At 33.8% G+C, this 16,818-nt stretch overlaps 1 protein-coding gene across 1 annotated transcript in view; it reads right to left on the bottom strand.

Annotated features, from left to right (window-relative positions):
* Positions 1–13,529, bottom strand: part of Dsb (debris buster) — a 36,764-nt gene extending 23,235 nt beyond the window's left edge. The window contains exons 1-2 of the mRNA XM_071771772.1: positions 12,532–13,529; positions 1,943–2,850 (exon numbers count right to left, since the gene is read on the bottom strand). Of these exons, the coding sequence (XP_071627873.1) occupies positions 1,943–2,123 (181 nt within the window). The 5' untranslated portion in view covers positions 2,124–2,850; positions 12,532–13,529. The remainder of the gene's footprint in view (positions 1–1,942; positions 2,851–12,531) is intronic.
* Between the last annotated feature and the right edge of the window lie 3,289 nt (positions 13,530–16,818).

Genomic DNA, 16,818 nt, shown 5'->3' with positions numbered 1-16,818 from the left:
TTCATGTTTTACGAAAATAAAAGTAATATAGTTAAATTAAAATGTGTTAAATATATTCAAAGTTCCAAGAAATGTTGTCACATATATTATCTACACATCTCTTTTTATCAATCTACAAGAGGAGAAATTGTCTAATTAAATTTTTATGAAGAAAAAGTAAAAGTGAATTACAGGATCTAAATATTTTCATTGAAATAAGCAGCAATAATTGAAAGACATTGCGTACCCTTTCAGTACTATTTTGAAATTTCCAGTGATTGCATATAGCCTACAATGTTGAGCAATCGTAAGTCAGAATAAGATCTAATATGATAAGAGATGTTTCAAACTTTCTCCGAACTATCAATTTTTTAGAAAATTTAAGGCGCATTTGTTAAAAAAAATATATATAATTTACAAAATCTTTTATATTGCGTTACTCATTTTATAATTAAAGACATGTTAACAAAGACATTCTAACAACTTTTTTGAGTTGAAAGAAAAAACATAGACTCTGAAATAAACATCGTTATAAGATTCATCGTAAACGTTCGAACGTCAGAAACAGATTAATCAATATCTAGAATATGACGTGATAATAATAAAAAGTTTAATGAGATTACGTGCAAAAAAACGAGGCACTTAATCAGACACTTTTTATTGGCGCGGCTTCACAAGGATTGAACGTGGAACATGGCAAGAGCTATCGCGACCCTAATCGCCTGCGCGCTATACAGCACGAATCACCGCGAATCTAACGATCAGCAAACTAACTCTCTCTCTGGTTTAGTTTGTCAAGATAACAAGAATATTTCGACTATGTAACGAGAATTGGCTGGTCGACCTTGTACGCAACTTTAATTATGCATGCTCTTTAAATGGTGAGAGTTGCGGTTTGATACGCGGCGACTCTCACTTTGATACCTGTTATTCGTGAACGATAAATCGTTGATATAAGGTGATCGCATTGCTTTTCATCAGAAGGAAGAAAACATATTGTTTCAACATGGAAGCGCGCATTAATAACTTGACATTAAAACTTATTGTCTTTCGTGCTAAAATATTCAATATCAAAAAATTAAATAAAAACAAGAAATTATATAAATTAATGTTTTTTTTAACTTTTTAAAAATTCTATTATTAGAAAGTTTATAGTTAAATGCAATTAACATATAATTTTTATAACAATTTGTGTTCTCATTTTATATACATGTATAATATTAAAAGTAACTTAGATTTAACTTATATTCAAAATATCAGTGGACAAGAAAATAGCTGCACAATCGATTTTCAACAAAAATTTGTGAATAAATTATTTGTTGTTATAGTAAATCAACTGTTAGCGGTATATAATTTTAATATATTGTACTTTATGAAAATGAGAAGTAACAAATGAATTTAAATAAATTCAAATATCTTCAAAGCACCCGGTATATACTTCAATGATTCTCACCGTGAAGAAACTGTTTGTCACATATCTACACCGTATTCCTCTGACGATCAACGTGACTTGCGCATTCAAGCGATAACATTATTAGCAGAATACCTCATAAAGATCAATTAACGCTAAATCGACTACCTTTTCAGATAATAACTAATTAAGGAAAGTGTCGAGTGAACAATGGCAATTTACTACTCATGCTGTAATATTGTTCCGGTCTGGTTGCCAGCACGAGTCCGCAAGCATCTAATAACGTATTATCATTAGACGCGGTAGAAAATTGCAGCCAAGAATCGCGGTTTAGAACGGATTAATCGGATTACGCAAGAATAAACCTTGTCGTTGCTCAACATTTACGTTTCAAGATTAAGTTCAAATAATTAATACTTCAGATGCATTAAATGAGCATTATATAAAGATAGAAATAGAAAAGATGTAGAAATTCTCGAGCGCAACAAGGTTCCGCTTTAAATGTAAAACTTATTACAGCAGTTTTTTTTTTGTTGAATAAAAGTTACTCACCATGCCTAAGCTTTCCCTTCCTGGAGATTAGCAGGGACAGCGGCTTCGGCACCTTTTCGGTACAAATATTGTCACTGTCGTCATTTCTCACACCGAAAAGGGCGTTTCTGCCGACTTTCATGTACTGCCTGCCGATCGCCTTCGGGGACCTCGTCCCGAACAGAGATGCAATGAACTTCATCTTCGTTGTACGATTTGACTCACGTTGTAAAGGAAAATAATCTCCTTTCGTTGGTCGATAAAACAATCGATTTCACTCAATTGTAACGCTAATAAGACACCAACTGATCCGAATCAATCACATTACTTTAGCCGTGAACTATACGTTTCTTATAAATAATGTTTGTCGAGCAAGTTCTTTGTTTCGATCGCACTTTTATTCGCACTGGAGTGCTCGATAGTCTTCGAACGGTCAATTACCGACGAACTGATGGACGAGACCGTCCGATCATCAGCCGAATGAAAGTTGAATAAAAGAAGATTATTAGATAATCCGCTAGACACCGACTAACCAACTATATGTTTTAATTGGCGGCTGTAAGCACGTTGACCCAGAATGAGTGTTGCGTATGCAGGAGATCATCATCAGCATCGTTATCATCATCATCATCATAATCATTATCATCTACCGTCACTGCACTGGGCATTGTTCTCGCGGTGAGCGCGCATCTGCGTCATCATTATCGTCGTCGTTATCATCAGGCTACTGCCTCGTCCTCCTGTCCTCCGCCGCCGTCGTCGTCGTCGTGTCGATAGCGGTTTCGACAGGTACCACCACACCACGTGTTCCTTACGTTCGTATTACGCACTGCACTTTCACACCTGGTCCAGGTAAGAGACGCACGTTCCCCCAGCTTCACTTTCACTCCTCGCAGTCCCGCCGTTGGACACTCATTCTTGGGTTTTGCCTGAAATGCAAAACGAAATCGAAATTAAAAAGGGAAAGGAAAAGGCGAAAAAGAAGACTGGTCGGACCGATCGCGAAGGAAAAGTACGACGAGGAGCAAGTCAGCGTTGCGTCTTTCGATGACTCGTCGGACACGCATTACGCAAATGTGAAATATGCATATTTATGCAAAAATTATTTTCGGCGCAACGCATGCGTGTCAATATTATAGTTACTCGGTCAAAGCTACAGGAAAATTAATATTTTTGCTCAAACAATATTATTATTATAACTTTTAACTATATATAGCCTTTTTTGCGAATAGTGACGTAAAGATCAATACTCCATATAGTTATGCGACAAGATTGGAATTATTTCTTTGAACTATGTGTAAAACCATTATTTATATATTTTAAACTTTGTCCTAAATGTGTGTTGTGTTTTATATTCTATCCAGCATACTATTTTATATTTTATATTTATTATATTATATCTTATATTTTATGTTTTAAAAATATTATTTTTTAACATATATTTTCCGATAAATTTTATAAATTTGATCAATGTCAACGTGCAAACTATAATTTCAAGCATTCATTACACGACAATGAGATACAATGGTGTCAATATGAGGTAAATATTGTGTAAATGAATATTAATTGACAAAAAAAAGAATTTATTCTGCTTGCATTCTATATGTATATTGCAAAAAAGTCGACCGACAATAACAAAGATTGTAGAATGAGACAAACACCGCGGAAATACATACAAATAAATGGAATCCTACAGAAGAGAAAGGAGCAGAATGATTATTTTCATAACAATTTAAAACGTATATTTAATGTACAGACGGCGTTATTAATGCCTTCATAACTGAAAATAGTCGCGTCCGAATCAAATAATAGGTGGGCACATCGCGTCTAACTATTTGTGCATATCATTGTTGGTTCTTGAAGAAATTGTTATCTTTCGGTTTCTCGGGAGCAGTCAGTTTGGCAACTAAGGAGTATGCGGAAGGAAGGTTAAACTATGAAGGATCGTTCTAAGATATAAGGAGAGAAAAGAAATACAAGGACATATTAATTATTTCAATTTAAATAATTATTACGCGATAAATCCATAAATATATAATTACATATGAGAAGGCATTAATAACGCCGTCTGTACATTTGATATACCTACAATCAATCTGAACGCAACTGTTTAACTATTCGCATTTGAACTACATTAACTATCCTAAAAAATTATCCTTTCCGCTCCAAGCTAATATTAATAATCTACATACATGATAATTCTCTGACGATATTACGATACAGTTGTAAATGTTGTACTTAGGAAATACTATTTAAATTGGAAATATATGAAACAATCGTACATAATTATTGTATCATAATACATCTACATTTGCCAAATCATTAAATTTTATTAAAGCTTTCTACAAAAGAGCCATTATTTAATCCATTTATGTAAGATCTTTCATATATTCTCTAATATATCTCTTAATATGTCCTATAAGAAAAGAAATAAATAACGAATTTTTTGCGAGAGATTAATTTTGGATAGATATATAGAATTTGAAATTTAATTAAAAAGTTACATAAAATCTATATAATAAAATTTAACAAAAGTAGTTCTTAAATTCACCGCATAGGCTGCGTGAATATTATTGATAAATTTATTGAAACACTATGAGACACTATAGATAGAAAACAATTTATTTCTTAAAACGACAATATCGGACAGTAAACGATATACTTCAGTTTAAGATTATAACGGTTAATTATTCTGCGACACATAAATGCCACGTTACATCGAATCATATCTGCTGAAACCGTCAATTAAACAATTATATTGCTGACGCACGCAATTGTCGTAAATGCCATCGTTTTATTCATTATGATTGTTTTATTTAGAAAACACACATCCATAATCGACCGATTGCCGCAGTAATAGTAATCAGAACAGATTAAAAGAACTACGTCAATATTGCAAAAAAATTTTTGCAATAACAAGTTAATCGTAATATTTAAATACATATTTTTGCAAATACGTAATATCTCGGGAATATCTAGAAATATGCATTATATACGTCGTATAGAATAACTTCTTTTCGTTATTTTGCTCATTAATATGTTGCATAACTTAACTTTTTTAAAAGATTCAAGTCAATAATTAAATTATTAATCGCTCCAAGGATTCGTCTGATGTTTCGTCAAAACCAGATTTGTTGCACGGTTGCATCGAAAAAAATATCTTTTTGCAAATTGATGTGACCTAGGATCATTAATATGTAATTTAAATAGGCGAATCGTTAATGAGAACATAAATGTAAAATATTCCACCGTGTTCGTTTTTGTACGATTTCAGACAAACCAGCGAGAATAGATATAAAAAAAAAACGCTGGAAAGAAACGTTGAATATAAATTTATCTTTTAACAGCATATGTTGCAAATACAAAAAGTTTGTCTTAATCTAAATTCTTAAACAAAAAGTTTAAGAATTTTTCGTAAGAATAAACGGAAACGAAAGTACATTCAGTACATCACGATGCTCATCGATAATTTAATATCTAAAAATATTTATATTACACTTTTAGATTTCAATATTTTATACTTTTTTTATTGGTTTTCGCTTGTTTTATCATTTATGTTTGCTATATTTTTTTTTTCAAGCAGGGAAACGAGCTAGTATAACGATTATTTTAAAAGAGAAAGCTAGAATAATATCTGAAAATCCGGCTATATCGCCTATTCATTCTTTTTTTCTCTCTATTGGACGAAAAAAAGACAGATAATTTTTTAATTCATTTATTTTATAATTTCGATATTTTAAATAAAATTAATATTAACGTTTTTTCTATCAACTTTGCAAGTTAGAATGTTGAAAAAAATCACAGGCGTGACTATATTGTGAAATAAAGTTATGTTCCTTGGGGGTATAATTAAAACGTCATTAGCTTTAAAAATCGACAACCTGATTTCGCGCACTACTTTCTCTGTACAGATTCTTAAGCTAATATTAAATTTGTTTTTTTTTCTCAGGAAAAAAAACGAATTTAATATTTGCTTAAGAAAAATTTGATTGAATGTTCTTCCTTATACTACAGGCTTCTAATTTTTATTTATATAGATTATTTTGACTACGAAAATGTAAAAGTAAGACGTGAAGAGAGAATTCTCAGAGAAACAAAGGCATTCGTTTAAAACTGTCGAAACGACAGACGTATACGTAAAAATTCATTAGCGCATACGTCTTAAATTTCTTCGACAAGTGATTCTTACAGTAAATATGATGACGCAGGTGTAACCGTCATCGTAAATAAGAAGAACTAAAGAAGCTTCCAAGAATGGGCAGTGATTTCTCAAAATGCACCGCGCGAGACAGCAGATGTTGACATTAGCAAATATTTCTTTATTAACATGACATTGAAACAGTTTATTTCTTTCTCGCAGTTATCTTTCACAAAATGAGCCATATGTTATAATGATGTTATCAGATGACATTTTTGATATAAAACGAGCGAACGTTACAAAGACGCCTAAATTACAACGTCGTTTGCTAAACTCGATAAATTAAGGGAGAGTTGCGTTAAAGTGCTTCAAGGCCTCCAAAGGTGGTTAATGGTCACGTCTGCTGTAGACGCGAATTGCGCTGGAGCGTTTCGGCGGCGGCGTTCGCATAAATCTGCCGTTCTTTCTCTCTTTCTCTTTAGGATCGTATATACGCGCGCGCACCTTACGCGCGGAAAATGATATACGCGCGAGCGCAACTTAACCGCGGGGACTTTCTGTCTCGGTGTCTACAAGGGCGATCGAGAACGGGATTTTCGCGCCACTGTCTCTTATTGCTTAATGCGCTCTTACAAAAACCTGCGCATTATTCAGCTGGTATTGCCGCTTTCGCAGTTCAGCGAAAACATTGCCAGTAATGGTCCGGTAAGTTTCGATTGTATCTATGTTGCTTTACCTCCTATATTATACCGTAATTTTTATTTCTACTACAATCGGCATTGTGTCGCGAGTAAAGATGAACATGGAAAATATAGGACAATGTAACTTTCATTTGAAGAACTCGCTGTTATAAATAAATATACTGAGCAGAAAGAGACGCGCTCCAACAATTTTACACGAATCATACAAGAAAGAGGCGGGATTCGTTCCGTTAAATTCAAACACGATGCGCTTCTTTTTTTCATTACTGCTTAACATACCGTCACGTCTGTCACGTGTAACCGACACAATTGCACGGCAAAACAGCGATACTCTGCGGCGACAGGCGTTTTGCGGTTTGTAAGTAGCTGATTAAGCCTTACGTTTCCGCCTAGGACGTAATTACGTGCCGGCGTATGTGCTAGTGTTAATTGTCGATCTCGTTATCAATCCTACCTGATATTCAACATTGAACTCTACCATCGATGTGACTTTCGATCAAGGAGCAAGGAACAAGATAGTATCTCATTAAGTGTTACACAGGAGAATGTTTAGCATCTATTTCTAGAAAGTGAAACGAGCGGAATTTCTAGTGTTAGCAAAAGGTTCATTGAACGTTTGGGGAACGCCCATGGCGTGCGAACTCCCAATCTTCCGTAAGCTTTCCACCGGGTTAAGGTTCCAACCTTCGTATAGATTAGATTTATCGAACGTGTAATAGCGGTATGTGAACGGTTCTCGCTCGGGGACGTGTTATTACGAAAGGTTCGTTTTCACGCAGATTTTCTATACGTATCGAACGTGCACTCAATATATCTGCGACTAAGCGACTATTATAATTTTCTTACTTCCGTTACACACCGCTTCTGCCACATTGATCTTTCGCAACCGGGATAAAAATTTCTTCTTCCTTTTGTGCCTACCGGTAGTGCAGTGTGTCGTTCTCCTTTCCCACCTTTCTTTTCCTTTCTCTTTGTCGGACTTATTTCCAATCTTTTCATTATCAGTAAATAATGGTAATGACCTCAAACACGACGACAATGATCGTTCCGACTGTGTGATAGCGAGAAGGAAGTCTGATAGCTGCCTTTCCACTCGCGAATGCAGGCAGGGATATTATAGAAACATGCATGACACACGCTTCCGTCTGTTATTGCGCGCGGACGTTAAAACTAGATCAAGCTTTCACGATCTCCTGGAGGCATTACCGAAAGAAGTGAAACCACCCGTGGGGTGATGCGTATAGATGCCACGATCACCGCTCTGTTACGCCAAACTTGCTCGACCGAGCATGTAACGAAACAATCGATGGCAGTTCGACATATCGTAAGACTTTCGCCAGAAGATCGAGGAAACGCAATCTGACATCCGTAAATTATTATTGTTGCGCTTTACAGCAAACGTCCTTGCCCGGTTTAAAACAGTTACGTAACAACGCTTGTCGTTACGCGCTGCCTTCGTATATATCTTCGACCTCTTGGCATTTCAAGAACTCTCATCCTTATTGTACAAAATTTCACTCTTATAATACTTTATCTTTTATAAATAGTTTTATCTATATATTTAATATTTTTCTTTGATTTATTCTCGATTTTCCAGCTTAATCCATAAATTTATGTAAAATTTATTTGCGGCATGCAGTTAACAGCGATAATTCATCTTTATCATTAATTACTTACCTCAGAAGAGCAATAGATTAATTAACGATACATCCTCGTGACATTAAATATTTTCCACACATTATTACATATGTTATTTTTTTACGAATATTATTGGACGAGACTACGCGGACTAAATTATAGCATAAATAAGCAATTAAAATATATTTTTACATATTTTGTATCGTTTTTACATATGTTTTTACATATCTTGTATCGCTCTGCGTTTTTTGTGTTCTTCTTTCATAAGAAAAAATGTCATTTGCATCATAAATTGCTCATTTGTATATATTTATAGAAACATTAATATAAGTTTATAAATATTAATAATGCAAAGATTATGCTTCGATATCACACGGTTAGCCTGCGAGATCTTGCCCCTTTTAATATCTTTACATTTTGTATCCATAAAACTATGAGATAAAATATATCAGAAAAATCTTAGTTTTATACTAGGCAAAAAATTGTAATTAAAAAAAACTTTGCAAAGAAATAGCTTTACAATATATAAAATCAAAATGCGTTAAAATTAAATTCGTGATATTTTAATTCACGTTATCTATTGCTTCGATTTTTCAGACAATATAATATAAACCTTTGTCTTTTAGTAATTTAATCGTAATTGAAGTATTTCCTGGTTATATATAATTAAGGTTCGATTTAATTAGATCATTATTTTATGAATAATATTACCGAGCATTAATTGCGGTCGATAATGCCGCTTTAGAAGAACGAACAAATGTTCTTTGTCTTATCAATTATCAACGTATCAGTTAGGAGCTTAATGAGAATTACTATTCAAATTGCTATTCAGCATAATGCATAATGCCTTTTTAGAAGTTTAATAAACAGAGATTCCATAAATTGGTGTTTTTATTAAATTTTTAATGTGCTAATGTTTGTTTGAAATATATAACTGTTTTAAATATACTTATTTGCTTTAGAGATATATATTAATATATTTCGTCAACAACAATCTTTTTGTTGCGTATTATCCGAAATTTTTAACGAACATGTAAAAGTTCTATCAAAGCCATATCTTTGTCCAATGCTGATAAGATTTACTTATGTCACTTACTCTTTTCGGCATATTTAACGCTAATCACACGGTAAAAACACCAGCATGAGTATATATCTATTGACGTTACGTACTTTGTAAAGACGTCACTTCGAAGAAGTTAAAAGAACATAGCGTCTCGTTTTCTCAGAAAATATATTTCTTTGTTCGTAAAAATTTTTAAACATTAAAACACTTCATGTATTAACGTATCCATTTTACGCATCTTTTACCGCATATTCTTATTAAGGTATTGATAATCGCCCGACACGTTTTTTTAATTTACGCCGTATATTACGCGTAATGAAAATTGGCGTAGGCGGGAATGGATTTGTTGCGAAAAATTGAGTAAAAATTACACAGTAATCCGACACGTGTGCGCGTAAGCTTTGCCTTGCCGACGTTGAATTACTTTCTCGAGGTTTCTTCGAATTTCGAAATGATCCATACCGACTGTATTATCTTAAGCAATATTCTTGAAAAGAGTGACGGCCACTGCGAAGAGGGACTTTCCAATTCTTGTATTACGGCGTGAAAAACACCTGCGATAATTAAATGTCAGTAATCCCTGCTCGCGCCGCGTCGGCCGAAACGTCGCGTGTCGAATTGCGAATGCAGCAAGTCACTGAAACTGCAGATACCCTTTTATCGGATGGACTTTTGCTATTTTAAACGTGTTAATCAATGAATTGCTCGACTATATGATAACAATTATATCAACAAACAAGATTCGCGGCCGAATAACTTGCCGGGAGATTCACCGGATTCCTAAGTTACGCTCGTTCGCCGCGCAGATAATGACATAGCGAAACGACACGTATGAGCAATGCAAGGTAAAGAGGAAAATAACGATTACTCGTTCCGCATTGCCGAACAGTCCGACGAAGAAGAGTACTTTAACCGTTTTTGCGTTACCGCAAAATATAGCGATATCGGATTCAACGGACTCGAATGTTTCAAAATGTCTAACAAATTCAAATTCAAAAATAATACGCGCGTCCGAATTACTCGCGCGCGATCGTGATATGAATTGGAAATACCGTGCTAGATTAAAAAAAAAGTTTTCTCTGATCAGCGGAGGACGTTTAGGAATTTACAGTCAATTTTTGGTGAATAATTATAATTCTCGAAACTTTTGATACTAAATTTTCACAACTCAATCAATATACCATGTTTCTTAACATTTCTGAGGGAGAGAGACTCAACAGCAACAATACATGATAAAAATTTTATCTATACTCATAATTTTGGCAGTATCTCCTCGATAATATGTTTTCTTATGATAGTATGATATCATTAAACTGCAAATAAATGCAAATTCTAACAAGAAAATGAAATGAGAATATCTTTAATATATTAAGGCGCGCATGCAGGCGACAGAAATATCATTAAAAAGATAGTTTAGTGAAAAACTGTCTTGCATAAATATTGATATATCGTTAAAAGAATCATTACACAACAACTTTAATTAATAAATGGTAAAGGTAAAAAATTCCATTCTCCACGTTAAAATATGCACCATCAATGATTCGGGTGCGTAGATTAGATTGTACTTAAAAAGAGATACAATTTATTCTCGCAAAAAATCTTGCATATATTCGGAATTCCTCAGTTAATATCAAGTTTTTAACTAATAAAAAGTAACGACTTGCAAATTTACAAATTATATCCATGAACGAGCATAATATATTCTCTAGAAGAGCTCGATGCTGTAGGTAAGAAATAAATCGAAAGATCATATATTTTAGAATTTAGATTTTAAAGAAAATTCCTAAAAGATCTTCTTCTGTCTAAATGACGTGATATATATTGATGTAGATGAAACACTGATAACCCGATAACCTGAAAACTATCAATAACCTGAAAACTGTCGACGAAGTTTCTATTCTCCAAGGACTTGTTTCCGCGACGCTTCTATAAGTGGTACACGAGAAATCGGTCAGTGTCTAAGCCGCAGGAGCTGTTAACGTTTAAGTAATACGCTTAATTTAAATATCATGTTAATAATTAATCTTCTTAACGGACGATAAATCATACATCGCGAGGAAGATTTCTCGATACATTATGCGTAATTGTTATGGCTAATTTGTCCGCTGCGGGCGTAAGTATGTCGAGTTATATGTATCCAGGTCACATCATTGAGATTTTATTGCGTTACATAAAATTACACATATTTTACGTATCTCCAATTATAATCCGAGGATTAGATAACCTTGTTTAAAGAAGGCAATAAATGCATAATGACTTTGTGCGTATATAAAACTTTATTTTCTTATGTGTTTTTTAAATAAATTCTTTATCATCTTACTTTCTCTACAGAGAAAGAGAGAGAGAGATTTTACTTTCAAAACTTTTTTACGGATGCTAGATTTTTATCTTAAATTTTTTTTATTGATACACACGTTTCTTAATATCTATTGAATTAAATTAATTCCTCTTTAAGACTGATAAAATTGATAAATTTTGCAATTTCAATAAATGCTCAAAAAAAAGCCTCATTAATTGTGAGGTTTTGTGAAATTCGTTAAAACGCAAGATACAAATCAATATAAGTTAACCGATATTGCAATATATAATTGTATATAAATGTAGATATATAATTACTCAGATTGGCACAGACGGATAACACTCATCGGAAAGGAGATAACCCCGCGAAAGAAGATACTCTCAGCAAATAAACTCATTACGCGATAATTACTGCTTTATCGCAATCTTTAGAGTTTTTAAGATATTATTTAACAAAATTAGTTAAAAAATGAAGATTTATTAATTTCTAACTTCTGTTTCCCTCTTTTATTTTTTTCCCAGTAATTTGAAAAAATTATTAGCAGTTTTATTTTCCAATCCTTTCAGTAGCACATCCAAAAGATCGATTTCAACTTCTCCTTTGTTGCAAACGCAATATATTAACCTTTTATTTCCTTTGTTGCACTTATTTCCTAGGTCACTTCGATCTCGCTGTGGATTTTCCAATGCGTGCAATACGGCATTACCCGACCGTGTTCTTGGGCCACATTCTTCGTCGCTTTCAGATGACAAATTATTCATATTTACTTACATAATACCAGCCCGATCGTCGTTCTCGCTGTTTTCGTCCTCGATGTCGTCGTCGTTGTTGGATGTTCCTCGAGTGCACGCACAACCGGGTTCATTAACTGACCAGTAAAATCCTTCTTTATGTAACTCACGGGGCTCTCCGAGAAGGGGAGTAGGAAGAACGGCGAAAGAAATAGCCAGACAGATTTCTCTATTTTGCTATCAGATTTGACTTATTCGTCTTGACCTCCATGCAAAATTCCGTTATATGTTCTGTCGATCTTTCCAAAAGCCTGACGTTCAACTAAGGATAACTGAAATCCGCCGAATATCGAAATCGACGTAGGATTTCGTAACTCCCTCCGTCTTTCTCGACACGGCGACTTTGCCAGATCGGAGGATGTCAAAAAGTCCAAGATCGATTGATCAGAGCATTTGGCGATTTATCCGAAGGTGATAAACAGTCGAAAATTCGCGGTAATCATAATGATTCGTTAAGTTCACTTTCCGTAGACAGTCACAAGATTCGTGGCAGTTATTTTTTCTTTCTCATTGATGAAAATGAGGCGTATCTGCGGTGGCCAGCATCAATCACAGTATAGATCGCAATTGCACTCGGCGCGCGAAGATCACTCGTTGGGTCTTCGCGAATAAATCCTGGCGGGCGGTCGCAAGTCCCCTTTTTAATTCGCTACTCGTCAATATAGACAAGAGAGAGAGAAGAGGAAGAAGAAGAAGAGGAGACAGAGAAAGAGAGAATAGCGGATTATCTGACCGAGGGAGAGAATGGGGAGGATAGAAAGAAAGAGAGAGAGAGAGAGAGAGAGAGAGAGAGAGAACGAAGAAAAAGATGAGAAATAGATGAAGAGAGGAGAGGAAGGCGAGAAATCGAGAATAAAGACAAAACCCGACGTGACGTTTGGTTGTACGCGCGCGGTCCACGATCTGTCGAATAGCGAGCGAGGAGATAGTGCGATGTAGTGCCGCCGCTAGGAGAGACCACCAGGTGCCCACCAGGTACCCACCGAGTGCCCATCGAGAGTCGGTGGTAGGGAAACGCGTCGGAACTCGAATAGCAAACGTGTGTGCGAATAGCCGCCGCCGCCGGTTCCGCCGATTTCGCGAAGAAACGTCGATGCATTTAAAAAAAAATAACGCGTTTCGAGATTTTTTTGTGCTGAGATACCTAGCTCAAAACAATTCGTAATAACACCGTGATATTGGATTACGACAATTTTCCGCATATTGCTCCGATAACATTGAAGCTTAAATTGAATTTCTGAATTATTATAATCAATGTAATGGTTCACTGGTTCGTGAAATTAAGATTAATTTTAATTGAAAGATAATTGTCTCGTTGTGATATAAACGTGTCATTCCTATAATCATCTTCACTTGATTATATTGGCGAACAAACATGGCTGGGAGATAACATTGAAAAGTGCACATCGAAGCACATTTTTAAAATTATTCGAAGCATGGTCCACTAGTTTATACAGGTTTCTATCATTCAGGATTAATTTAAACTAGAAAATAACCGTCTTATTAATTAGGGCAATATTATTCCTATATAATCATTTTTATGAGACTAGATTGGTGAACGCTTTTTCACAACATAATTAATTTATATGCCACTTGTTATTAATGTAAAATAAAATAAAAATTGATCAACATCTTTTTTTAATTTGACATATTTTTATTTGATAAATATTTGTGTCTGTAAATATTTCACGTGAAATGATTTCCGATTGCCGTGCTCAGAGCTGAGCCTACAATGCTAAAAGCGCGCCGATTTCCTCTGCACCGTGCGTGCTGCTATGCATATACCCCACTCATCGCTGCTTCTCTTACTATTTCGTCTCTTAGCGATAGATCCCGCGCTATTTCCTACTTACGTGAGTATCACGCTGCATGCGATACTTCCACAGTGAATCGCAGGTATCATCTCTATTTCAACTCCTCGCCTCTTGCTGCTCCATCAGCCCTACACGAAATCGGTCATTAAAATCAATTCCTTGTCGCAATGTGATCGTACAGATATGATCGTGATGCTGCAAGCGCCCGCAAGAAAAGCGGAAATAATACACGCTTCGTATGTACCGCGAGTCTTGCGATTATAGTTTTCAAGGGGACTGAAACGACCGCCGCGTGATTCTAGGATTAAGGGCCGCCGAGTGAAAACCGCAAGAATGCAAATGAAGGCAGACAAGCTGTTCCAGAAAAAAAAAACCCGTGATGTAATCTCGTAATCTTGCATTAAACGTTACGTTAAGATATTAAAAATTATCTACGCGTCGCGCTCAATGTCAAAACGAGCTGAGAATACAGAGACAAGTATCCCGTCCGAGTTAAATGTGGAGTTGGAACGTCTGAAAGAAGTCATCCCAAGTATATACCATGAGAAAAGGTCAGAGGTGCACTTCCGCAAACACATGATGTATATATCGTGTTGCGCGCAACGAGAAGCGATGACGAAATAATAGTTTTGTAAAACATGTTGTTCGTTTCTAGGAAACGCATACTAAGAATAAAATCTACCTTAGAGCACATGGATCGATGATAGCTTCCCAAAAACGCTTTCGACAAGACAATTTTTATTTAAAAAAATTTTCTTGTTAATTAAAAACATCTTAAAACGATTGAAAGTTATTTGAATGTTTATGTTAAACATCACTGAATGTTTAACAAAATGTTATATAAATATTTAGTTTATATATATTAGGGTATTTAATAAAATAAAAGCGATTAGCAAAAAAATTCGTCATCAGCTACGATCGTTGAGGATTAAAAGCAAATTTTTTAAATCATTTGCAAACGACGAGTAAATTATTTGATTATTGAGAGAGACAATACGGTCGGTCGTAACAATGAATTATTCTCTGTCATATCGCTCTAATGATAAATTAGCAATTCAAAATCTTGACGATATTATATTTGAACGACTCCAAGGATCATAGCATCATTTTCCTTGACGTAGATCAACAAGAAGTTGATATCCGCTTGAAATTTAAATTATAATGACGATGGCGTCGCGCATCAAATAGTTCATAAATCTATCTTACATGCATCAAATACGAAACGCATAAAGTATTTTATTATGTACGGAGTGATCTCGCATAAACGAGATAAATTGATCTGTGTAATTGGAGAGGTCGCAAATAAAATTTTTTGTTAACAATATTTTACATAAACAGATTAAAATTATTATTATGTTAATAATTTCTAAACAATTAAATCAGACTTTGTAGCGTGTAAGATTTTATTTAAAAAAGTTGTGTCTTAGATATGTTAATAAATTCTAAATTAATTAATGCATAAAACCAGTTTTTAACATTTGCAATAATAAAATTAAGTCTGTTTTGATTGTAATTCCGTTGGTGTAATCAAATTTCGATTAAATCGATGCTATGTACTTTCAATATTAAAAATTAGATTATATTTAAGGAAGTTGTGTACACAGAAAAAAAAGAATATTCTTGATTTGAAAATATCTTTAGTTTCAAGATATAGATTGTTTCGTATATAAGCAAGATCACTGTAATCTCTTCTAAGAATTTCAACTTTTTTATTTCAACATATTTTTCTTGGTTGAACTATATAATAAACTTTATTCAAACAAGTTTTCTTCGTTTAACGCAATATAGTCTCATTTCAAGATTTCCATGTTGAAACTAGAGATATATTTTCAAATTAAGAATATTCTTTTTTTCTGTGTATACGAGTAAGAAATAGTTAATGGAAAAAATTACCTAATGCAATTATTAAAATAGTAGTAATATTTTATACATCACTTTAATTTTTTTTTTATTTACACATATCATATACGATATATGTATACATTACAATTATCTAATTTAAAAAGGAAAAGCTATATAAAGTAAGTTTGAAATTATTAATTCATTTATTCATTTATTTACCGCAATGTTTATTTACAATGGATTCGCATGCATGCTTTTTGTATATTATTAATTGTTAATTAAGATAGGAATAGCCGTCTAGCGTATTTCCGCAAGAATTTCACTTATCTGACATTAATAAATATTAAAAAATATTAAATATTAAAATATTACAAAAAATCTACAGCTTAATTTCTCTGATTGTGAGAAAGATATTATATTAAATACTTATAGATTTATAGATACTATATTAAATTTTTAGATTTATAGATAGATTTATAGATACTATATTAAATATATAAGTATTATATAGATAATTGAAGAAAGCTAATATAACCGATTGTTGATAACGTCACAGTAACTCGAAGAGCATAAAATTGCGATATTACCGATATCTGATTAAAGGCTAGATA

Source organism: Temnothorax longispinosus, chromosome 2 (genome assembly GCF_030848805.1).
Source record: "Temnothorax longispinosus isolate EJ_2023e chromosome 2, Tlon_JGU_v1, whole genome shotgun sequence".
Taxonomy (NCBI): Eukaryota; Metazoa; Arthropoda; class Insecta; order Hymenoptera; family Formicidae; genus Temnothorax; species Temnothorax longispinosus.
Note: the sequence above shows the minus strand (reverse complement) of the source record. Positions and strands in the feature narration are given on the sequence as shown.